The following is a 25,604-nucleotide window of genomic DNA, read 5'->3' on the forward strand; positions in this document are numbered from 1 at the left end:
TCTTGTGTCGTTTGTGATGGCGGCCCCTGCTTTGCTCTGTGCTTGGGGTGAGCTGACTAAGCGTGAAGTCTGGGCGTGTCGGGGAGAAGACTGTTAACTCAGGGATACTCACTTTGGGAGGGTTCAAAGATGGAAAATATTTAAGCCTGCTTCTCAAAATTAAGGAGCTAGTGACTTTCAAATGCTCTGAAAATAAGGAGAAGGCAGTCATAGCTGCAGAAATTCAGAATCATAGTTGCAGGCACTCAGAAAGATCAGCTAGTGCGGGTAGTTTGCCTAAATTAAATCTATGTTTTAAAGAGTTGAAATCTTGGAAATACCCTGAATTCAAATCATTTTTCCATGATGGACAATTTTCGAGTAGCCTTTCAAAACACATATGAATTGCAGGCAACTGCTGTATGGGAAAAAAAAGAGCACACAGATGAGGCATATTAAACTGTAAATTCCTTTCAGATCCAATGAAATGACCCCTAATGTTTGATCATATTTCCTTATCAAAACAACCCTGCAGTCCTTCCGTGAGAAAGCATCTGAGGATTAGAGTCCAGCAGCTCTCTCCTGGGCCCCTTCTGCTTCTTCTAGTGCATTGTCACCGAGGTATTTTTAGTTCATGAAGCCCAGGCTGTCCTTCTCCCTCAGACATTCGACATTCTTTGCGTCTCTTGCCCAGCAGGCCTCCTACTCACCCACGTGTGCGATGATGCCTGAGAGTTAAGCTCACTCTCTCCCTCTGTGCATGTGTGTTTGTGTGCATGTGTGTGTGTATGTGTGTATACACACAGAACTTCCTGGAGACTTGAAGCTATAAACTGGCTGAGGGAGGAAGGTGAGCTTTCATCCCCCTCATGACCTGTGCCAGTCTGGAGTGATTTCCTGATAAGGCCGCTGAGATCAAGTCGCTTGGGACTGACAGGAGCCCCCAGCCCGCATGACGCCCTTCCTTCACCCTGAAGACCCAGGCTGGCTGAGGTCTGGGCAGCTCCTTCAGTGATGATGGGAACTTGGCTTTTCCCACCTCCCTGTTTCCTGCACTAACGGTACCAGTGTTTTTCCTTCTTCCTCTCCCAGGCGGGGTTCCCAGGTCTCCCTCCTGTTGCCCTTCCTTCTCTGTGCTGTTGGCCCAGACTCTTCTGGGCTCAGCAGCTCCCCTCCAACACTCTTGCCTTTTACCTGCACTCATTCTCTCCCTCCCCTTCCAGCTGCCCCTTGTCTTACCCAGCAACACGTCTAAATCACAATTTAAGTGAGCCTCTGTCCTCCACCAATAAAGGACAAATTTTTTTTAACTTTTCCTTCAAAGTTTCCCACTCTTCTGGCTTCTCTTCCATTTTCCTTTCCTCCTTTCCATCCCTTCTTCTCCCTCTCCAGATTTTTTCCTTTCTGCCCCTTCTTCTTCACTCTGGGGTCTGGACTGAATTAAGAATCACAAATGTGTGTTTAGAGAAACCTTATCTGAAACAAACAAACAAAAGAACCCATGGGCTGGTTTGAGGTTGTTCTCTAAACGGTTTTTACTAGCTTCCAGCACGGTGGAGTCAGTCCATTCCCATTAGAACCGTCCGCCAGTTGAGCAGCTCAGAGGAGTTCCAGAGCGAACTTGTAATCAGGTCGGGTCACGCTGCACTGCCTTCGGCCTGCTGTGAGCTGTACTGTGCAGGACCCGAACAAGGGCAGTAAACGTTCCCTCATCTCCAGGGCTCACCACTGCTTCCAGTCCTCTGGCAAACCAAGTGGAAGAACTTCTCTGTCTGGGAAATTCTGCAAGTAAACTTGGAAATATTTACTCACTGGAATTTGAACCTGAGCCACACAATTCACTCAAAACCAACTTCCACTAAGCCAACTGACGTTGGGAAAGTTTGCATGCGTTTGGGTAGTAAATGAAGAATGTTAATGAGTTTAAAGTCTTGTTGTTTTTTTAATCCAGAACTTTCAAACACTTATAAAAAAAAATTACTCCCTGGAGAATGAAGTAAGACCTTGAGAATCTGCGATTGCAAAGATCTGATCCAAATTGGATCTGAGGCTCTTCCTAGCTGTAAATTTATATATTTATTAATATATTCCCCCCAAAATATTCATGCTGTGTCTCTAGGGCCTTTCAACCCTTTGGGTTGACCCAAAGAATGCTTTAAAAAAAAAATCCAAGCAGTTGGTAACAGCAAGACTTGATCATTTAGGAGCTAGTAATGTGGGTTATTAATTACTCAGGCTGCTCACTCCTGCCCTTCCCCTGCTTCTTGCTCTGCTATTTGTCTTCTTCCAGGGACATAACACCTTCATTAAATCCCATCCGTCCTTGCCTCAGAGGCGTCCCCTGGAAAATATCCCCTCTCTAGATGCATCGCCATTTATCATCACCCTTTGTTTGTGCTCTGTCAACAAGTTTTCAATTTATTTTGAATTCAGTTTATGATTAAAATTTAATGAGATCCAATCAAGTGCTTTTCTCACATCAAGATGCCTCGGCAGTCTCACCCATATCCTCTATTGTAGTGGCATGAAGGAAAGCCATCACAGGTTTCCAGCCTGGCCATTCTTCATAAAACACAGGTGGCAGGTATCCACGCCTCCTTAGCTTCAAGGTGAATGGTTCTGAAACCTATTTATTCCAGAAGCTTCTAAGGTTTACTCAGCTCCTGCCATCCCCTTTCTCTGCTGCCCCCAAAAGCTGTGCAAGTCCATGCTTCCAACCAAGAATCAGGAGGATTCGGTGCACAGGCTCTGCTGCTGAACTGCCTGGGTTTGAACCCTAGCTCTGCTCTTTACTAGCTCTGTGGCCTTGAGAAAGTTACTTAACCTCCCTGTGTTCGGTTTCCCCATTCCTAAAATAGGGCTGACACAGTGCCTACGAACAGGGTGTCTGTGAGGATAAGGTAATACATCCAAAACACCTGGAACAATATTTGACCTGGAATTACATTTGAACAAAACAGATGTAAACATTTGACAAATATTAACAATCATTGTTAGAAAGGGTCAGCTTTCTTAAGTATATCCATTTCGTTGAGTGCATATTGATTTATCAGCATAATGTATATCAGAGGTTGATAAACTACAACCCTTGAGCCGAAGGTGGCCCATGGTCTATTTCTATACCTGCGTATTGCTAAGAATTTATTCTTTTAAAGGGTTGTGTACAAATGAGCTAACCTAAAAGCAGAGTATGAGACAAAGACAGTTTGTGGTCCACAGGAATGAACTATTTACTGTCTGGTTCTTTACAGAAAAGGTTTGCCAGTGTCTGATCTATGTGGTTTAATGGAAAGAGCTTGGAGATCTGTAGGCTGGAATTGGCTGTGACTTTGAAAAAGCTGGGCCTAAGGCTCTCTATAGTAGGAATGGTAGTGATACCACATATCCCTCCTCTGACCCAGCTGTTTCAGGACCAGGTGAGATGATGTGTACCAAATCTGCCGAAAATACACGTTGGTTAAAAAGATACAGACTCCATACACTTTGTTGTTGTTCAGTCACTAAGTCTCATCTCTTTGCAACCCCATGACTACAGCACGCCAGGTTTATGTAATAGTTTTAGCATCCAAGTATAAAACAAGCAAACATGGTCTAGAAAAACAGTTCCAAAGCCAACTATTTGTTGTAAAAATAATAACAAAATAACCTTTGTTTTTGGAGAGCTTGATATGGGCCAGACTCTACAGTCAGCACTTTATTTACACCTTCTTCCTTTATCCTTGCAATACCCTCCTGTGGGGCAAATGCTGTTATCTCCCCTCCACACACTTTACAGATAAGAAAAATGAGGCCCAGAGAAGATCAGTAATTTTCTCAAGGTCACACATCTAATCATGCCACTTCAGTTTAGTTCAGTCACTCAGTCGTGTCCGACTCTTGCGACCCCATGAACCACAGCACGCCAGGCCTCCCTGTCCATCACTAATTCCCAGAGTTTACCCAAACTCATGTCCATTGAGTCGGTGATGCCATTTAACCATCTCATCCTCTGTTGTCCCCTTCTCCTCCTGCCCTCAATCTTTCCCAGCATCAGGGTCTTTTCAAATGAGTCAGCTCTTCACATCAGGTGGCCAAAGTATTGGAGTTTCAGCTTCAATCATGCCACTAGCAGAGAAAGAATCCAATCATAGGGAGCTTGACTCTAGAGTCTGTACATCTAAGTCCTGCATATTTTCCACATCATAGAAATATGTATTGATTCAGGATAAGCCTTTCTGGATGGCAGAAGCCATAGTTAACTGTGAACATGGACATCAGATCTGAATATGTGTGCTGAAAGAGACTTGTGTCCTGTGCACAGCAAGGTTAGGGTCTAATCGTGACAGACCTGCAGAAAGACAGGCAGACATGATGGGAGGAAAAGAAGTTTTGGATGAACTATGAGATGAGAAATGTGGGACTATGAAATCAGACAGATTGATCAGAGGCAGAATATGCTGGAGGAAAGAAAGTTTGCTGGGAACAGACGTGAGCAAAGACTTGGAGGCAATGAGAGAGAGACAGACAGACAGACAGACTGAATGGGAAATTCTGTGACTGGGACACCAGGGAGCATCGCCACAGGGGATGTCAAAGCTGCTGATGTCTTGATAATTATCTGCAAACCGGGCTACTCAGGAAGGAGAGAAAGCAGAGAGGAAGCCAGAGAGACTGGGACAGAAAAACTGACAGATTTGAAGAAAGATGCTGGTCAGAATCTAAGGGCTAGAACCACAGCTCACAGTCCAAAGGGCAGTGAGATTCCAGAGAAGGAAAACTGCTGTCTCTTGAGTCAATCAGATCCAAGAACCAGACCCACATGCATCACTGGTTCACCTAGTTGTATGCACCTGGCGGCAGGGAGCGGCTTTCCAGGTGGCACGAGTGGTAAAGAACCCACCTGCCAATGCAGGTAGACATAAGAGACTTGGGTTCGATCCCTGGATTGGGAATATCCCCTGGAGGAGGGCATGGCAAACCACTCCAGTATTCTTGCCTGGAGAATCCCATGGACAGAGGAGCCTGATGGGCTACAGTCCATGGGGTGACAAAGAGTCATACACGACTGAAGCGACTTAGCACGCACACACGTGGACCTGGGGCTAGTCTTCCATTCCTAGCTCGTGCCACTCCAAGTCCACCCATCCCCACTGCAGACAAACGTCTTCACCCTCTGCTGAATGGTCTTTTGTATTTTAAGGAACAGTTTACTCTCTCCTGGGTGGTCTCAGCAGTGCTTCTCTCTCATTGACTCTTAATCTTTGTGGACATCAGAATCACTGGTGGAGCGTTTCCTTTTCCGTTTTTATCTTGTAAGTAGATATACAGGCACTTGGTACAAAACTTAAAAGGTAAAAAAATGCTCTGAAAAGCAAGTCTCCCGCCCGCCTCCACTCCCAGTCCCACAATTCCCTTCCTGGAGGCACCCTCTGTTCCAGCTTTCTGACCACCCAGCGTGGGCACAGACAGACTTCGATTGGACAAAGGATAACATATACTCTACACACTGTTCTGCTCCTGCCCTTTTTAACTTCACGATAAATGTTGGAGATAGTTCCAAATCAGTTCACACAGCACTTCCTCAGTCTTTTCAAAAAGATGTGGAGTATTCACTGCAAGGCTGAACCACAGTTCTAAAAAAGCAGAAGCTTTTTGGATGGGTGAGTCCTTTGCAGTCTTTGCTATCTTCAAAGCCTCTTTGTTTTTACCAAATAAATGCATCTCTCTATAGAGGAAATTCTTGGAAATGAAATTATTAGGTCCAAGGACATTAGATTTAAAAATCCCGATAGTCATGGCTAAATCGTACAGATGACACTTCCCTTGGTAAAATATGAGAGGACCTATTTACCTGTGGGACTTGGTGGTGGTGGTTTGGTCGCTCAGTTGTGTCCGACCCCATGGACTGTAGCCCGCCAGGCTCCTCTGTCCATGGGATACTCCAGGCAAGAATACTGGAGTGGGTGGCCATTTCCTTCTCCAACCTGTGGGACTTAGAAACAAAAGGGTGCTCTGGCCTTCTCAGAATCTCAAGGGGTGGGGCCTGGGCATCTGAGTTGTGAGCCTCAGAAAGCGCTTCTGAGTCAGAAACTCTTCTGAGGTCCATGGCTGGCCAGCCTCTCCCTGTCCCCAGGGATCTGAAGCCATGAGCTAGACTTATCTGTCGGCTGCATCCCCAACAGCCTCAGCCTCTCCCGGCTTTCTGAGCTCAGTGTCATGCTGATGAGCTGAGACTGCCCAGACCACGGCCACCAGTGGGGTTCTACAGGCCCTAACTGGGAGGTCTTCTGTCCTCCTTGGGATCACAGACTTCTCTAGATCATGGCTAGAAAACAGCTTTTTTGCTTAAAGCCAATTTGCACCCTCTGAGGGAGATGGGAACACAGGCTGTGCCAGGGTTACAACCACCTGCATAGCATATAGAAGAGGTCTGGAGTAAAACAGGGGAAATGGAAATGGTTAGGAGAGATGGGATACTGAGTTAATTTTTTTTAATGTCTAGTTATCTTTTTATTACAATATTGACATTAAAGACCAAAAAATAAAACTGCTACTTCTGACCCAACCCACTGATCTGCCCATGGCCCTCTGATGTGGCATTGTATTCTCTGTGACACCCTCAGGAGGGTGGCAGGGTTGTTCTGTCAGTTCTGGCTGAGGTCTAGGGCCGGAGGGGCCCTTGTGGTGGGCGCAGGTCTGCCCCACCCGCTGCTGAGGATGTAGGAGGAGGCCGGGTACTCCGTGTCTGAGCAGATACCCCATCATGCTGCGGGATAGGCTCACTGTTACTCTGCCAGCAAGGGTTGAGGTCAGCCCCATCATGGATGGGACCTCTTCAGGCCTGGCCTCAGGGCCTGACACTTAGTGGAGCTTAATACATATTTGAGAGGAAGAGGGAAGGGTACCCATGTGGTCTAATTTCAAGAACTTGGAGGACTTGGCCCACCAAATCCTCCCTGTCACCCTTCATGGACCTGATTTCCTCACAGTCAGGGATTCTTCCAGCTACATGGATCTGTCTCCTCTCTAAAACAGGCACTGGTCCTTCATTCATTCAACAAATAGTTATTGAGCGCCTGCTAGGTACCAGGTATAATTCTAGATGCTGGGAATACAGCTGTGAACAGAAGAGTCGAAAATCACACCCTCATGAAGCTTACATCCTGCGGGGAGAGGAGAGACAATACACAAGGAATATTGTAGTAGGTATTAGAATTGATAACGTCTCTTTTATAGTATATACAATGGTGACAACTGCTGAGAGAAGGATAGAGTAGGAAGGGGAGGCGGAGTGATGGGAACATGTAAAATTTTAGAGGGTGACCAAGGAGCCCTCACGGAGAAAGTGAGAGCTGAGTAAAGACTTAAAAAAGAAAGATAGCAAGCCATGCAGATATGTAGGGGAAGAGTGTTTGAAGAAGAAGAAATGGCAAGTGCAAAGGCCCTCGATTTGTATTAGTTTGATTTCCTGTACTAGTCATTTACCTTCAGCTGGATTACAAACCACTTGAAGGTAGGAATAATGTTTTATGTCTCCAGAAATAATTTTGTTTACCTTTTAATAGATATCCTCTTGGACCTCTTGAGTTATGTGTCACTTGTAGGTATCAACTGTAAAAGAATTTTAATTAAGCTTATGCTTCAGAAGAAGGGGTTCACAGCACAGTGTCAGACACACAACAGGGATCAGTAGTCATTTGCTGTTTGAATATTTGTAGTGATAGATTTAAAATATGGGTGTTCACTGTGTTTGTTAAAAATTACTAATCCCATAGTTTTCCTGAAAGGCTGTTCATTGCCATGCCAGGTTTATTCACTATCATCCAAGGAACCAGTTGTTCCTTTTCAGACCAGTTTCAAATCTAGAATTCCCTCCCTAGGACACGACCTCAGAATTCCAGTTATGTGACCACACTCCAGAGATGGCCGCCCTTGTCACCCTTTTTATTAGCTTCCTCCAAGTCCTTGAAATCTCCTCAGCTGGAAGAGCATTTGCAACTTTTTAAATTTAATTTTATAAGTTTTAGGGAAGCACTTCTAAGGCATTCACATTTGAAACCCAGGGAGAATATAAACAATTGTACCTGAAATGTAGAAAATGAAAATGAATCGCATACCAAGAAACAGCCGACAGCATTTAGTTCTTTTGTTGGCTGGTTCTCTGGCAGCTTCTCCACCCTCCCCCTGTCCCCCTCCCCGACCCCCATCATTCAGCTGTGGGTCCACAGATGCTTGCTGAAGATTATGTAACATGCAGCCAGTCCTTTGGAAAATACTTTTGCTTCCTGACCAGCTGAAGCGCATGTTGTATGGCATATCCAATTTCAGAGCTGTAGAAAAACTGTGAGAAAGAAAGGAAAACAATGGTGAACATTTTTAAATGCTCAGAAGTTGAAATATGTGTGTTTTGGGTAGGTCTAATCAACTGATATCGGTTGAAAGGTGTGTGTTTTTCCAGGGTCTAATCAGTTTCGGTGCTGAGGTCTCTTCTCTGCAGAGCCGTGGGGCCGGAAGCACACCCAGACTAGACAGCAACCTAGAAAGCCCACGGCAAGGAGGGAGGGAAGGCTGGGACTGGGAGCCTGAAGAATTTTCTCTTGTGAGAAAGTGGTACAGAGGTTGTTTGGAGCAGATGGTAAGTCTGATACCAAGTGAGGGTCAGAGAAGTGTTAGTGGACATTCATTTGGCAGAGTGCAAGGAAAACTCGGGCTTTCCTGATGGGTCAAGCGGTAAAGGATCTGCCCGCAATGCAGGAGACTCAGTTCAACCCCTGGTACAGGAAGATCCCCCGCAGAAGGAAATGGCAACCCACTCCAGTATTTTTGCCTGAGAAATCCCGTGGCCAGAGGAGTCTGATGGGCTACAGTCCATACAGTCGCAAAAGAGTCAGACACTGCTGAACACACACGGCAAACTGACATCTCTTTTTATAGGCCAGGAAGAAAAATGTGGGAAACCACTGATCCCACTTCTGCTTCTGCGGGGCAGCGTTTTAAAATGCATGTGCCTTCCCTAGTGGTTCAGGGGCTAAGACTCCAGGCTCCCCGTGCAGGGGGCCCAGGTTCAAACCTTGGTCCTCGTCAAGGAACTAGACCCCACATGCCGCAGCTAGGACCTAGTGGCAACCAAATAAATAAAAATATTTTCTAAAGTATGTTGCTTAAAATGCATGCTGTCATGGTGCCACTGGGTTGGGTACTAGGCTCAAGAGAAGGGGAATTCCTATTTTTCCAACTTGTCTTAGAGCAGTAACTGATGGGCATCGTGCCTTGGGGCAGTAAGCCCTCAGTGAGTGAGTGTGGTTGAAATTCTACAGGGATGAAAGAGGAATTTAAAGATCCAACCACCAGCACCACTCCTTTTCTCTGTATGGCATTTGAGGCATGTTACGTACGAGGCCTTCACAGAACAGACCGCTGGGGTCTTTTCTCGTGACTCCTTCACTCCCACTGTCCCTGCTCTGGCTCCCCATCCTCACTTCAGAGACATCTTTTCCCCTGACCTGCCTCCTTGCTTCCCCTGGAGCCTAAGTATTCTGGGGCATCATTTCAACCAATCTGATGATAAGGGGAGGCCAATTTTCCTTCCCATTCTGTCATGTTGGTTAAGAGTTCTATTTCTATGGGTAAAACAGTATTCCCTGGACTGTGGGCTGACTGCTGTGGGCTAAAGGCTAGTTTATTGAGCCTTGTCCATGGAGCTGCTACATCACAGGCCAGATGGTCGTGCAGGCATCATGCAAGAGGGAATTAAGTCCTCCAAATAACCTATAGCTGTAACTGGAAAATGTCACTATGACCTTTTTTCCAGTGCTTTTTAAACTCGGGCTTTAAAATTCTTTTTTTCTTTCTTTCTTTTTAAATTAGGCAATAGGTCACATGGAGCAATAGTTTAAAAGCTCAGAAGGTGAAAATTCTCCCTCATCCTCCTCTCCCTCAGCTTAGCCCCATTCTCAAAGGCAACCAATGCACTAATGTCTTATGTGTCCTCCATACACATTTTATACGTGTGCAAGCAGATATGCACGCACACACACACATACTCACACATTCCCCTCTCCTAATTTTTTCCCACAAAATAGCAGCACCATTTACACATTGGTCTGCACCTTGCTTTTTTTTTTCTTATCAATTAACAGTATATTTTGGAGGTCATTCCACATCTGTTACTGATATTTCTTTCATCATGGATTCCAGACACACATGAAGCAATCCATGTACTGATCATTTCTCTTTCCTCGGAAATTGGCCATTGGTTTTCATCTGTGTCTTCCCCTTGCTGGTGTATGACTTCTACCGCACGATGGTCCAGTCACATTCTTTGAATAGCCTTCCAGAAAAAATGATCTTCATAAGTCTTAGTGCCTTTCCCTGGAGGATAAGCAAATGATTTTACGTGACTGGGGGCTCTGCCAGCACGCTGGTGTCATTCTACTGTTAATTTAAACCACATCTTGAATGGGGTCCCTTAAGGTCATGAAGTGGGGACTTCAAGAACTGACCTGACTCCTGAGGTTGTGGCATGTTTTCTCTTGTTCCAGACACTAGAATGAACCGAAGCATTCCTGTGGAGGTGGATGAATCGGAACCATACCCAAGTCAGTTGCTGAAACCCCTCTCAGAATATTCCCTGGCAGAGGAGTCAGAACTGGCTGCTCCAGATGCAAGGAACATGGTGCCTAACAACTTGTCTGCATCCCCAACTGCTCAGTCTTCCTCCAGAGACTTTCCTCAGGCTCACCTGCCCCTGCAACTATCAAATCTCCAGCAGCCTGTGTCCCCGAGGGTCACCTGCCTGCGCGCCAAAGTCTTGGCAGAGAGTGAAGACAGCTTGTGGAGGAGACACATGGATCCCAGCAAAGACTTCACCTCAGGCTCCTGTGCAGCTGGAGAGCCTGAGACTCAGTCTGTGGCTGGAGCCCTCCCCCAGGAGCATCAGTTTTCCATTACGGAAAAACATAATCAATGGCTGGGATCTTGGCTTTCAGCAACTTCCCCTGACACTGGCCATGACTCTGACAAATCTGACCAAAGTGTACCTAATGCCTCAGCAGACCCCCAAAGTGGTAGCCAGGAGATGGTGCCCCGGCCTCTCAGGAACCGAGCAGCCCCAGACCCACCTACAATAGACACGGGGTATGATTCACAGCCGCAGGATGTCCTGGGCATCAGGCAACTGGAAAGGCCACTACCCCTCACCTCCGTGTGTTACCTCCAGGACCTCCCCAGACCTCTCAGATCCAGGGAGTTCCATCAGTGTGAACCTCAGAGATACCCAGCATGTGCACAGATGCTGCCCCCCGAGCCCTCCGTGCAAGCTCAGTGGAACTATCACTACTATTGTCCTGGAGACCCTGACCACCAGGTGCCATGTAAGTGAGTTGCTCTCCTCTGGATGTTGTGGCCCGGGTAACTGAGTAAACGGGAATCTCGCGTCAGTGTCTCCCATCGCTACACCAGCACAGGCAGGTCAGAAGGCAGGGAGGGCATTCTGCTTCCTATGGGGCCCTCCATGTGCGTTTGGATTTGCAAGGGGCTTTAGAAGAATGCTTTATCTTGGCCCAGAGCCCGTCTCACTTGGAACCTGCCTCTCTAGGAAACGTTAAGAAGAAAACAGACTGCTCTCTAGGGTAGCTGAAGTGAAACTTACCTAGAGGCAGGGAGCCATCCCAAATGACTTCTAGAAAATTTTGTTGTCCAAATTCTTGGGCATTCTTTACATGCTTGTTCTCCACCTTAGATTTTTCAGAGAAAGAGGCCTTCAGTCAAAAAAATCAGAAGGTGCCCAGAATGTCATTGAGACTTCAAACTCATGGCATTACATGAAGGTCCCATCATTCCTGTATTTCTGTTGCTTAAAGCCCTTTGGAGGTTGAACCATCCACACCTACCCTACGATCTAGCCACACTCAAGGACTGGCAGCCCCCTAACATGTAGAGCTACTTCATAGACCCCTGCATTGTCCACGTTCTTCTCTCTACCTAGGATTTTTCCCCTTCTTGTATACATTTGAACCAGTTCTATATCTTTTAACTGTTTTCTCAAGTTCTAATGTGTATACTGTAAAGTTTGCCCTTCCTCATTCATTGAAGGGTAGTATATTTAGTGTATGCAGCCATCACTCGGAGAAGGCAATGGCAACCCACTCCAGTACTCTTGCCTGGAAAATCCCATGGATGGAGGAGCCTGGTAGGCTGCAGTCCATGGGGTCGCTAAGAGTCGGACATGACTGAGCGACTTCACTTTCACTTTTCACTTTCATGCACTGGAGAAGGAAATGGCAACCCACTCCAGTGTTCTTGCCTAGAGAATCCCAGGGACAGAGGAGCCTAGTGGGCTGTCATCTATGGGGTCGCACAGAGTCGGACACGACTGAAGCGACTTAACAGCAGCAGCCATCACTATATATATCTTTTAAGACTTAGCTCAGGTGTCCCTCTGACAGCTTCCCCAGATCACTCCCTTCTTCAGGCTCTCTGTCTCCTTATGCTCTGCCTGTTGGCACACCTAATGCCAGTATGGCATCTATTTTGGGCCTTTTTTACTTCTCTTGTCAGACTGTAAGCTTTTGCACATCAGCAACTTACGTATTTTCAATCCGTAATTCCCCAGCATTTAACACAGTGACCAATATATACAAGACTCTCAACAAATTATGTCCAATGAATGAATAAAATGCATCAGTACAGTAAGCATCTCTGAAAGTGATAAACTCTTAGACTGAGGTAAAAGGTCCATTACAGTTCTTGATGTCAAGTCTCCATGAGGCTGCTGGAAAATAGCAATAGGGCTTTACAGATGAAACACTGGCTGAGAGGCTGGGAGATGCAATATTTTTCTTAGCAAATAAATACCATATCAAAAACAGTTTGAAGAGTCTGACCAAATCTGATGCCTAGCTTTAAAATAAATTATGGAAATAATCACGAATCCTATAATCAATCACAATTTATTTATTTGTACATGTACATTTAATATAAAGCTTCCTTTTCATAGTTTAAAAAAAGAAAATGTGAGGTAAAAGAATTTAACTTAGATGATGCCTGAAAGAAAACAGGGAAGAATGAATGAGTAAAGAGTGAGGGTAAGAGATGAGGCAGCAGCAGGGCTCTGGGAGAAAGAGCCCCTGAGATCTACAGCTGGGACTCTGGTGTTGGTGTTGGATGCTGGGCAGTCAGCTGACTGAAGCAAGAACATCACTGGTGCTCCGAGTGTTCAGGAACAGGGTGAGTGTGCTGACGAAGTTCCTTAAACATAAATCACTGAACCTTGGCAGGGTCAGGATTTGCATTTTTTTTCTCAATGATTCTTAGGTTAAAAAGGAATCCCACAATACTTTTTTTTTTTTTTTAAGATTCTACTCTCTGCATTTAAAGGTAGTTTTTCTGATCATAATAGTAATATTTGTTCACTTTCAAAACTCAAATATGCCCAAAAGCCTAATTCATGTTTCTGTCACTCAAATATAATTCCTTATTGGGGTTTGACATATTTACTGGGTGTTTTTGCATGTATGTATTTACTATGGTATTAAAATAACTTCAGGATAATTTTCTAGCATTGTTTCAAAATGTTGCATAGTATTTCATCAGATGGATCTATCAAGTTGTTTTTAAGCTATTTTCTGTTGTTGGCTATTTTAGTTTCCCATTTCTGAGCCAATAAGCAATTATACGATACATCATGTACCCATGCTTTTATCTGCATTTCTGGTTAATTCCTTAATGTGTGGAAGTGTGAATGCTTCGTCAAGGGCTTTGTGATACCAAGTCTCAAGCAGTTGCCTTAAACCACTAACAAGAGAAAGCTTCACTGTGATAGACAGAGAAAGCGTGAACTATTATCATTTGAGGGTCCCAGGAAGATCTTCCCACTTGAAGATATTTTTCCTGTTGAACCCTGAAATGTCATCATTAGCAATCTAGTCCTTGGAGGTAAGCATTGCCCTCCCAGGGCAGGCTCTGTTAAAATGCAAACGCGCCCGCTGGGAACACTCTTAGACTCTAACACCTGCTTTCTTTATTCAGATTGCCTCCCCTTGTTCTCTGTATTATTTCCTTCTATTGACTTGGGGAGGAAAGGGGGGCCTTAGGATCCTGGGAGTGAAGACAAGCAATGAAAGGCAGAGAGGAGAAAACTGGGACAGGAGAAGGGACAAATTTACGGAAGGTGTATAAACAGCCAATAAGTGTATGAATCCAAGCTTCACACTGAATTTAAGAAATGCAAAATTTTTAAATATATATTTTTCCTAATCAGATACACAAAAATAAAAAGTCTGGGACAATATCTAGTGTTAGTGGGATTATGGGAAAATGAACATTCCCATCTACTCTTGGTTTTTTTTTTTAATATATTTTGTGATTTTATCTATTTATTTTTGGCTGTGCTGGGTCTTCGTTGCTATGCTAGGGCTTTTCTCTAGTTGCAGGAAGCAGAGACTAGTCTCTAGTTGCCGTGTTCGGGCTTCTCATTGCAGTGGCTTCTCTTGTGGAGCACAGGTTCTAGGGCACTCAGGCTTCAGTAGTTGCAGCTCCCAGACTCTAGAGTACAGGCTCAATAGTCATGGCACACAGGCTTCGTTGCTCTGCGGCATGTGGGATCTTCCCAGATCTGGGATTGAACCTGTGTCTCCTGCATTAGCAGGCAGATTCTTTACTGAGCCACCAGGGAAGCCCCCATTTACTCTTGATAGGAGTATAAATTGGTACAGTTTTCCAGGAGGCAATTTCACTATCAAAATTTTAAACGTGTCCTATTTGGTCCAGCGTCTCACTTATAAGAATCTATTCTATAGACACATTCAATTAGCATGTAAAAATACATGAATGAGGACGTTTATTAAAGCACTGTTGCATTAGAGTAAGAATAAAAAATCTAAAATGCCTATCAATAAGGGGGAAATTATTATAAATAATTATCAAATTATGTTATAAAGGATATAAATTACTGTAAATAAGTTGTGATTTATTTATACAATAGACTATTAAGTCCCTGTTACTACACTCTGACATAAAAAAGATTAAAGAAGCATGCTATGTGGATCCCATAAGTGCTATTTTTTTAACTATATATGTTTAAAAATGGCTTGAGAAAGACTGGAAGATGGCCACAACCATTAACAGTGATCGTGAAGGGGAGGGGAATAAGGAATTAGGAGAGACAGGGAGATTTTTCTTCTAACTCTCTATACTTTTGTTAAATTTGTTATAGCAAACAGGCATAACTTTTATAATGTAAAAAATGAGTAAAAGTTAAAAAGAAAAAGGAAATGAGAACATGTGGGCTCACCCTAAATCACCCCACATGTGCCTTGGCCCTGGCCTCCAGGGGCCTCTAATTACAGGGAAGAGGGTCAGGGTTGGGCTGGTTTTGCCTGGGAAAACCAGTGCTTATATTTTGTCCTCAGGGCACTGCAAACCCAGAATATTTCTGAAGCCTCTGATAGCAATGGCTCCCAAGAAGGTTGCTATGAGGATTAAATGAGATAATGTATTAAAGACACTAGGAAAGTGGCTGGCTTGTAGTAAGCTATCAAAAACTAGCAGCTTTTAGTTATTATTGCTATTATTTAAATAGAGCCTGCAGCCCAGCCCTGTAGAGTGCCCCTCTGCTTCTAGATCCCTCTTGCTGGCACAGATTTTAAGCATTCAAAGCAGGTGTACAAATGCTTAGTTTTGTGTCAGGGCTATCACTGCACTTAATTGCCAACAGAACCACTTCAAAAGAGCTGTTCACCTAAGCAATGCTCTTGCAGTTGGAAACCATGGCTACATGATTCTACTTGGCTTTAGAAGATCATTACTTCCTCATCTGTTAGAGAAAATATAAATAAATGCTCATCATGCAAATGGCACAGCTTTGCCCCTGCAAGTTAAAGCACAAATGGTTACTAGTCACTCCTTTCATGTAAAAAAAAGTTATCAAAGTAGGTGAAAACAAAAGGTGGAAAAATCTATTTCTTTCCTTCACCATCATCCCCCAGAGAAGTCAGCCTCTTACTGCCTCAAAATCCTTCCTCTGAAGGTCACCAGAATGGAGGTCATGGCTCTGCAATCAAATAAAACCCTCGACACAAATAAATTGGAAAAAAAAAAAGAATATATTAAGTCTAAAGTGCTCTTATCTTACTGTAAAATTCTTGCTTTCTATACCAAAGAGACTGAATAAAATAAACCTGTGGACACATGCCCACTATTGTTCATATAGACCCCCAAACATGATTATTTGTGTGCTAGAATGCATGCACAGTTAAAAGTAAGGAAAAAACAAAGCAGATGGAAGAGATGATAAAGAAAGGCAGTCCCTTTCAGGAACTACAGCTGTTTACAGCTGGGGGAGTTCCTGTAACAGTTTATGTTGGCCATCTTGTCTTCCTGGCTAAACTAATTGTGTTATATCATCATGTTTTTTTTGACAACTTGAAAATCACATTTTACTTTCTCCCTCATAAATTCTTTTAATATCATTCTTAATAAGGAAGAAAAATGTTGAATGTTTTGACTGATAAGTGGAAAACCTCATTTAGGATTTGGTTTACAAATTCCAAGTGGTCAAAGCCCAGTAACACGAAGACCGTGTGTAACCCAAGCCAAGAGGATCATAAGATTGACGAGCAACATACAGTTCTGGGCACCCATGCATGATTGTGCAAGATTTGTATTTTTGTTCTGTGATGAACACTGCGTCAGAATGTAGGAGTTACTCTGCTAACAAATCACTTGTCCATCACATCCCCCACCACCTTCTAGACTCCATCTTCTTGATGGAATTCTAGGCACGGAGCACAAGTCTCTGGGGGAGATATCTTGGGGAGTGGTTCTTAAGTCTATTGTGTAGGTGGCTGCTGGCTTGCATGTCTCCTACTTGTACACTAACGAGTGTGGGTTTATATTTCAAAACAGACATCCACAGACAAACAGATTTTCTCTTTCTCTCCTGATTTATTTTGAGCAGCTCAGGAGAACTATAGCCTGTTTATCTCTAGTCATTGCATGCTTAGCCATAGAAATTCAGTAATATTTGTTGAATGAATAAAAAGAAATCTGTTCCCTACTTCCTAGAAAAAGAAGTGATTCCCTAATTATGAGTAGAGGCTTTGTGATCTCAAGCCTTTGAAAGGCTATCTCTTTGCTTGTCTTATGGGAGGGCAGAGGAAAGAAAGGAGGTCACTTGGATTTAGAAACAGACCTGCTCATTTGTTCATCAATTTATCCAAATATTTGCCCAGTTCTATGCTAGGCACTGGGTGTACAGTAGTGAATACAACACCCTGTCTTTGTGGAGTTCATAGCCTACTGGAGATAAGTCTACTGATAAGTAGAAATCAGCAAACAAAATAACAAAGAGTACATGTTATAAAGAAAATAGCCAGGTGTTAGAGGAAGCATTAACAGCATGGTGAGAGGAGGCCTCTTTGAGGAGGACACTGCTGCTGCTGCTGCTAAGTCGCTTTAGTCGTTTCTGACTCTGTGCGACCCCATAGACGGCAGCCCACCAGGCTCCCCGGTCCCTGGGATTCTCCAGGCAAGAACACTGGAGTGGGTTGCCATTTCCTTCTCCAATGCAGGAAAGTGAAAAGTGAAAGTGAAGTCACTCAGTCGTGTCCGACTCTAGCGACCCCATGGACTGCAGCCTACCAGGCTCCTCCATCCATGGGATTTTCTAGGCAAAAGTACTGGAATGGGGTGCCATTGCCTTCTCCAGAGGAGGACACATTTGAGCTGAAATCTAAAAGACGAGAAGGTCCAGGAAGCAAGGACTTTAGTATTGTTAATGTACTGAAAGCAAGTGAGTGGAGATACAGCAGAGTGAGCAGTGAGAGAATGATATGCTAGAAAATGAAGGAGGCAAGGACTGTGATATGGAATTTGGATTTTTTACTCAGTTTAACTTCATCTTCAGGAAAGCAAAAAATTGAACTCTGTAATCCTGAATAAGGAACTTAGAACAGTACTTGGCATGTAACAAGTACTCAGTAAATATTAGCCATTATTACATATACCGTACCCAACTAGACTAGCAAGCCTTGATCAAAATAGCAGAAGGAAACTATCAAAACTTGAGCAATGAAAAGACGTTCATTTATCTGAAAATGTAAATTTTATTTCACGACTTCTTCACACAACCAGCCAAATTCCAGTGGAACCAGTCAAGTTCCACTAAGGAAATCTTCTTTCTTTGTTTTAAACAATCAAAAGACAGCATAGAGAACTCTTTTGTCAGTACCCTAATTTTAAAATTGAGGTGGATCATTTTCATCTGCTCATATAAACCATTGTAAGCTTTTATCACAGGTGGCCATTTCAGAAACAAGAGTCACAGCTAATCAAACACTTAGTCCTCATGCCTTAGTGATTTTAATGATATGATTTGTTGCTATGAGACAAAAACATGTTGTGCGAGAAATAATCTGTTCAAAATCATATGACCTTGCTTCAAAGGCTTTTGATTAACAGCACTAATATACACTTTCTGGAAAAGAAACAAACCCTATGATTAGAGCTTGGTAGTCCTTTTAAAGCAAATAAAACCTTATTAGCCATTTATTAATGGACATGGGAAGCAAGAATGGCTCCAAGCATTAAAAACTTTCAAGGCCACTAGCAAAGTTGCTCCTCTTTCACCTTTTCTTTCTTCTTCCTACCTCCAAAGGAGACACTGAAAAATATCCCAGATGGAGAGCAGATGAGAAATAGACTCCCTAGAAGACCCAAGACCTAGCAGGCAGACTGTGCCCTCCCACATGGCTTTGCTTGTGCGTATGTATCAAGTTGACTTTGTAACTTTCAGTCTTCATTCACAGATTGAGCATCCCTCAGGTATTGGCACTGTGCTTTGAGGTATGGTGGCAAACAGACACAGTGCATGCTTTTACAAAGCTTGGAGTCTAGTAGGCAAGGCAGGCAAGAAGTTGACAAGTAGGAGTCATGCTTACTTACACAAACATGAAAAGTGCTAGGAAGAAAGTAAAGTGATGAGATGGGATAAGTAACTGGTGAACAGATGATATCTGAGCTGAGCCCTGAATGTCAAGAAGTTGATCTGTAAAGATACAGGGCAAAACACTCTGAGCAGAGGGGATGGCAGACTCAGGCTCCCAGAGGTGGGGACCAGCTTGGCATTCAAGATGAAGAAAGACAGCCAGGGTAGCTAGGGCTTGCTGAACTTTTGAGAGTGTGCTGCTGCTGCTGCTGCTGCTAAGTCGCTTCAGTCATGTCCGACTCTGTGAGACCCCAGAGATGGCAGCCCACCAGGCTCCCCCGTCCCTGGGATTCTCCAGGCAAGAACACTGGAGTGGGTTGCCATTTCCTTCTCCAATGCAGGAAAGTGAAAAGTGAAAGTGAAGTCACTCAGTCGTGTCCGACTCTAGCGACCCCATGGACTGCAGCCTACCAGGCTCCTCTGTGTAGTAGGAGATAAAATCAAGAAGGGCAGGGACCCCATTCATGCAAGGTGGATTTTAAATGCAATAGGAAATCTCTGGAAGGCTGTATCTATAGCTAGCTTTGTAAAGGGTCTATCCATACAAGACTCACCTAAAAACATGGCTGCTGCTGCTGCTGCTGCTACTGCTAAGTCCTTCAGTTGTGTCCGACCCTGTGCAACCCCATAGACGGTAGCCAACCAGGCTCCCCTGTCCCTGGGCTAGCTCTTGCCTAATGACCTGATGGCAATGGCACTTTTTGGTCTGTTCTAGCTGGGAAAGGGCCTTTCCTGGTGGCTCAGTGGTAAAGAATCCCCCTGCCAATGCAGGAGACATGGGTTCAATTCCTGGGTCAGGAAGATCCCCTGGAGAAACGAATGGCAACCCACTGCAGTATTCTTGTCTGGGAAGTCTGTGGACAGAGAAGCCTAGAGGGCTATAGTCCGTGGGGTTTCAAAGAGTCAGACAAGACTTAGTGACTGAACAACTGGGGAAAAGAGCACCAAGAGAGACCAGTCCTATAGCCCTGAAACTCCAGCTGGTGAGGTGGACCCCTTGGAAATTATCTGACCTGACCCAGGATGGCCATAAAAACAAAACCTTGTTTTATCTTGTTCTAGATCATAGGGGTCTCTGTGGTCCTGTCTCCCCATTCTTAGAGATGCTATCCAAGCCCTGGTCTTTGTCAGCCAGGGGGTAGGCACAGGCATATCCTTTTATCCCCCTCCCCTTCCTTAAGCTCCAGATATCATGACCAGGCCTAAGCAAGAGCAGGGCAAAGGTCATGGTCAGGGCCTCAAGACAAGCTCTGTTCAGAGGGATGTGGTCAGTTTTGCCAGAGGAAGCATGACCTGGTGTCATGGGTCAAAGCAGACAATAGACTAAATCCAGGGAATCTGACCAAGCTTGAAAGACTGGCTGGGGCACATTTCCAGGGTCACCCAGTCAAGTTTCCTGAGCCCACACCGTGGGGACCCGGTAGTGGCCACACTAATGAACACACATATTATTAGTCTTCTGTACTTGAGGCCATATTCCTCTAGACAGTTCTTGACTACTTAGCAAACCAAGAATAAAAATCTTAACCACAGTCTCACCCTCCACATCCTGGTGCTGCCGACCTGCTTCTTCTGTTATTTCTTGCTCGCTTGCAAGTTTTCTTTCACCCTACTTCCCTGCAAGTATCCTACCTACACGACAGGCAAATTGGGCATTACTTTTATAATCAGAAGAAGAATAAAGACCAGTAAAGACCTTTTGAGTATCAAGGTTCCTTCTTGCCTTAACTAGCTATGCCTGCTTGATCATCCAAGTTCTTACTTGGGCAGAGGTGGCAATACTTGGATCCCCAGGATGTGCTCGTGGGGTGATCCACGTGGCTCTTTTTGCAGGGTTATACGTGCCTCTCTCCAGTCCTTCTACAGGCTGAGCTCACCCCAATGTGCATCCAGCCTCTCAGACTTCCCACACTCGAGCCCCGTTGGATCTGGACAGTCCCCTCAGAGCCTTCCTCTCCCACCCTTCCTGGGTTCCTTGCATCCCTCCTCTGGCCCTCACTTCTCTTCTCTCACCGGGTCAGGCTGGTTGCCTTTAATCCTTTGGGACTGTTATTCCTATGCCTGGCTGGGGTTAACTTTCTCCCAGGTTAGAAATTCATATAAATTGATGCGAGGACTGGCTTTGCTCTAAGACCTGCCCTCTTCTAACTGCCTGGTCCCAAGTACTCATGGCCTTTGGCAAGAGGGGACTGAGACAGTTGTGAGGTGTTGCCAGCTGCTTGGCTACTTCCCCGGGATATGAGCCAAGTTTTCATTCATTTACTTCTTCCTAAGAGGGATTGAAAAAGCTGACTTGAAACTCAACATTCAAAAAACAAGGATCATGGCATTCATTCCCATAACTTTGTGGCAAATAGAAGGGGGAAAAGTGGAAGCAGTGACATATTTTTTTTTCCCCTTGGGCTCCAAAATCATTGCAGTTGGTCACTATAGTCATGAAATTAAAAGACACTGTTCCTTGGAAGGAAAGCTATGACAAACCTAGATAGCACATTAAAAAGCAGAGTGGGAAGATTTGGGAGAATGGCATTGAAACATGTAAAATACCATGTATGAAACGAGTTGCCAGTCCAGGTTCGATGCATGATACTGGATGCTTGGGACTAGTGCACTGGGATGACCCAGAGGGAGGGTATGGGGAGGGAGGAGGGAGGAGGGTTCAGGATGGGGAACACATGTATACCTGTGGCGGATTCATTTTGATATTTGGCAAAACTAATACAATTATGTAAAGTTTAAAAATAAAATGAAATTTAAAAAAAATAAAAAAATAAAAAGCAGAGACATCACTTTGTCAACCAAGGTCCATCTAGTCAAAGCTATGGTTTTTCAAGAAGTCCCATACCAGTGTGAGAGTTGGACCACTAAGAAGGCTGAGTGCCGAAGAAGTGATGCTTTCAATCTGTGGTGCTGGAGGAGACTCTTGAGGGTCCCTTATATGCAGAGTACATCATGAGAAACGCTGGGCTGGATGAAGCACAAGCTGGAATCAAGATTGCCAGGAGAAATATCAAAAACCTCAGATATGCAGATGACACCACCCTTATGGCAGAAAGTGAAGAAGAAATAAAGAACCTCTTGATGAAAGTGAAAGAGGAGAGTGAAAATGTTGGCTTAAAGCTCAACTTTCAGAAAAGTAAGATCATGGCATCCAGCCCCATTACTTCATGGTGAATCGATGGGGAAACAGTGGAAATAGTGGCTGACTTTATTTTGGGGGGCTCCAAAATCACTGCAGATGGTGATTGCAGCCATGGAATTAAAAGACACTTACTCCTTGGAAGGAAAGTTATGACCAACCTGGACAGCATATTAAAAAGCAGAGACATTACTTTGTCAACAAACGTCTGTCTAGTCAAGGCTATGGTTTTTCCAGTGGTCATGTATGGATGTCAAATTTGGACTCTAAAGAGGGCTGAGTGCAGAAGAATTGATGCTTTTGAACTGTGGTGTTGAAGAAGACTCTTGAGAGTCCCTTGGATTGCAAGGAGATCCAACCAGTCCATCCTAAGGGAAATTGGTCCTGGGTGTTCATTGTAAGGACTGATGTTAAAACTGAAACTCCAGTATTTTGGCCACCTGATGTGAAGAGCTGACTCATTTGAAAAGACCCTGATGTTGGGAAAGATTGAAGGCAGGAGGAGAAGGGGACAACAGAGGATGAGATGGTTAGATGGCATCACTGACTCAATGGACATGAGTTTGGGTAAATTCTGGGAGTTGGTGATTGGCAGAGAGGCCTGGCGTGCTGTGATTCATGGGGTCACAAAGAGTCGGACACGACTGAGCAACTGAACTGAACTGAACTAGACAGCAAGGAGATCAAACCAGTCAATCCTAAAGGAAATCAATCCTGAATATTCACTGGAAGCACTGATACTGAAGCTAAAGTTCCAATACTTTGGCCACCTGATGCAAAGAGCCGACTCATTGGAAAAGACCCTGATTCTGGGAAAGACTGAAGGAGAAAGGAGAAGGGGGCAGCAGAGGATGAGTTGGTAGATAACATCACCGACTCAATGGGCATGAATCTGAGCAAACTCTGGGAGATGGTAGAGGACAGAGGAGCCTGGCATGCTACAGTCCATGGGGTCACAAAGAATCAAACACGACTTAACAACTGAACAGCAGCAAAGAAGGACTGGTGTGTGTGTTGGGGGGTGGGTGGGTGTGGGTGTGTGTGTCCAGGGAGGGAAATGAACAAGTAGTGATTCTGTAGCTATCATGAGGATAATTTCTCCTAGCCTTGGGTTTTAAAACTTGGGGAATTATGGTAGGAATCGTGGTGATCTGGACCCCTTGGAGTGTATGTGGCCTGACCCAGGAAGGCTGTAATAGCAAAACCTGGTGGTAGAGCTCATCCTAGACCAAAGTGTTCTCTGTGGTGCTACCTCCCCATTCTTAAAGATGCCCTCCAAATCCTGGTCCTTATCAGCTGTGGGGCTGGAATCAGCTCAGTTTGGATTGTTTTAAGCATCTAATTTAAATAGGGGCCTATGTTGAGCTCTGTGTTTCCAATTTAAAACATTAAACTCATGATTTCACAGATGTTTTTGTTTATAAAAACAATAAAGACAATGACTCAGTTTAATGAAAACTATCAAGTAAATAATAGTACAGAAATGTGGCAAACATCTCGGAGGTGGTAAATGATATATGGAACCCTCAGTTGGTATAAACACAGAAATTTGCACTGAGCTTACCTCTCCTTTCATGCAAAGGAGCCACAGTCAGTCTTTCCTGTTTTCTTTGCTGTCTTCACCTACAGATGGCCATAACTACCCTCGAGCAGCCTACCAGCAAGTGATCCAGCCAGCTCTACCTGGGCAGGCCCCACCTGGAGCCCATGTGAGGGGCCTGCACCCTGTGCAGAAGGTCATCCTGAGTTGTCCCAGCCCCTGGGACCAAGAGGAGAGACCTCCACAGAGAAACTACTCTCCCCCAGGTCTCCCCAGGTATCAGTAAGTACAACTGATGGGGCCAAATTTCAGACAATATTAACATGAAAAAGAATGACACCAATGCAATCAATATGCATCAGAACTCTATTCCTTTGCCACGCAGGCTGGTGACCAAGTCACACAGTTGAACACCCCACACAGACTTTTCAGGTCAGGAGGAAACGGAAGCTGTGTGATAAGAATCTCTTCACCAGATACATGAAGACCTTGAAGGAAAGGCTCTTAAGATGCTAAGTCACACCTTTTACTTCCAGATCTCTTGGCCTTTTGGATCAAAAAATAGGTTTTCATTTTCACTATGACTGACTTTCAAGGCTACAAAATTCTTTTTTATATCCCTAGTCTCTACACCTGTTTAAGTCCATTTCTTACTTTGAAACTTTAAATTCAATTGGTTCTCAATAGAAATTTAAAACAACTGTTATTTTGTAATAAAAGCATTCACTCATGTTTAACACCATTATTAGGTCTTTCCAATATTTCTTCCAGAAAAATAATTTTGGCTTTTCTTGACTTTTATTGTCTAATCTTTTAATCATATTTCTATTCATTGTTCTTTTTTGACTCCTCAAGTTTTTTGGGTTTTTTTTGTTTTTTTTCTCTTCATTTATAGATCTAAAATATACAGGGAAAACTCATGTAAATGGAGCTTCCTAATTTATGACAAAATTGGAAAGAGAGTAGATAAAACATTTGCTCTTGCTCAAGCACAACTTTTATCTATCATTCAAAGTAAATCTATATTCCATTTTGAGAACGGAATGAGATATGAACCTCTTATTGAAGCAGTTTTTTTTTCAGAAATGGAGAAATAGGTAATCAGCTCAAAAAGTGTATTGAAAAAAAGGCCTACTCTATTTACAATGGCAAATAAGGTGCCTTTTCTCTTCACTCAAAAGCCAATAATCCTCAGATTTTCTTTGCAGACAGATGCCTTATTTTTTTTTTTTTAAAAAAAATAGAATGGAATTTAAGTAATGGAATTAAGTAGTGAGTTTATAGTCAGATCAGCACTCTTGCAGAAAGCAATCTAAAATTCCAAGAAAACAAAATTTAAGCATCTCTATGTGTAGTGTTGAATAGGAGAAGCAATAGTAATTTTTTAAATGAACTTTTATTTTGAAATAATTTTGGATTTATTTATTGTAAAATAGTTCAGAGCAATTGCTTTTATAACATCAATTAAAGCCTACTATGGTCTCCAAGGATTTATCATTTTAAGATAATGAAAAGTAAGTTCAGGTAATGAGATTAATTCTCTTCTTACTGATCTTTGGAAGGAGAACCTTAATACAGAAAGATTACTCTGTCATTACTCTCCATTATATTGTTTATATATGAAAGTTTTTTTAATAGTATCAAGGCCTTAAGATTTTTTTTTTCGAATGAGCATGCATGCATGAAGTCACTTCAGTCGTGTCTGACTCTTTTTGACCCTGTGGACTGTAGCCCTCCAGGCTCCTCTGTCCATGGGATTCTCCAAGCAAGAATACGGGAGTGGGTTACCAAGGTGCGTTCTTTACCACTAGCGCCACCTGGGAAGCTTTGTCAAATGAGCAATCATCTTTTGTAAACAACTAACTTTGGGTACAAAGGCACTAATGCAAAAAGAATATGGAATTGGATCCCCATTAGATGAAGGCATATTGTGTAGAAATTTTTTCTATAATAATATAAAATAAAAATAACTTCCTCAAACA

At 43.7% G+C, this 25,604-nt stretch overlaps 2 protein-coding genes and 1 long non-coding RNA gene across 10 annotated transcripts in view; 1 reads left to right on the top strand and 2 right to left on the bottom strand.

Moving 5' to 3' along the window:
• Nucleotides 1-25,604, top strand: part of TRAF3IP2 (TRAF3 interacting protein 2) — a 45,183-nt gene that overhangs the window by 2,452 nt on the left and 17,127 nt on the right. For 2 of the 4 annotated variants that reach the window (XM_070376428.1, XM_005890215.3), the window contains exons 2-3: nucleotides 10,500-11,330; nucleotides 23,712-23,904. In XM_070376428.1, the coding sequence (XP_070232529.1) occupies nucleotides 10,508-11,330; nucleotides 23,712-23,904 (1,016 nt within the window). In that variant the 5' untranslated portion in view covers nucleotides 10,500-10,507. Of the gene's footprint in view, nucleotides 1-10,499; nucleotides 11,331-18,603; nucleotides 18,721-23,711; nucleotides 23,905-25,604 lie in introns of those variants that run through there. The other 2 variants (XM_005890217.3, XM_070376429.1) reach the window with 2 other exon arrangements.
• Nucleotides 1,485-8,112, bottom strand: LOC138989139 (uncharacterized). Its single transcript, XR_011465333.1, has 2 exons — nucleotides 5,810-8,112; nucleotides 1,485-1,772 (listed from the first exon to the last, which is right to left on the bottom strand). It is a non-coding gene; the product is annotated as an uncharacterized lncRNA (long non-coding RNA).
• LOC106700590 (collagen alpha-1(I) chain-like) overlaps nucleotides 9,379-25,604 on the bottom strand; it is a 97,648-nt gene continuing 81,422 nt past the window's right edge. For 3 of the 5 annotated variants that reach the window (XR_011465334.1, XR_011465346.1, XM_070376433.1), the window contains 2 exons: nucleotides 11,609-11,693; nucleotides 9,379-10,329 (listed from right to left, as the gene is read on the bottom strand). Coding sequence is in view for 2 of the 5 variants with exons in the window: in XM_070376433.1 (XP_070232534.1) it covers nucleotides 10,317-10,329; nucleotides 11,609-11,693 (98 nt within the window). In the remaining 3 variants the exon portion in view is untranslated. Of the gene's footprint in view, nucleotides 10,330-11,600; nucleotides 11,694-25,604 lie in introns of those variants that run through there. The other 2 variants (XM_070376436.1, XR_011465338.1) reach the window with 2 other exon arrangements.

The sequence above is a fragment of the Bos mutus genome, chromosome 9 (genome assembly GCF_027580195.1).
Source record: "Bos mutus isolate GX-2022 chromosome 9, NWIPB_WYAK_1.1, whole genome shotgun sequence".
Taxonomy (NCBI): Eukaryota; Metazoa; Chordata; class Mammalia; order Artiodactyla; family Bovidae; genus Bos; species Bos mutus.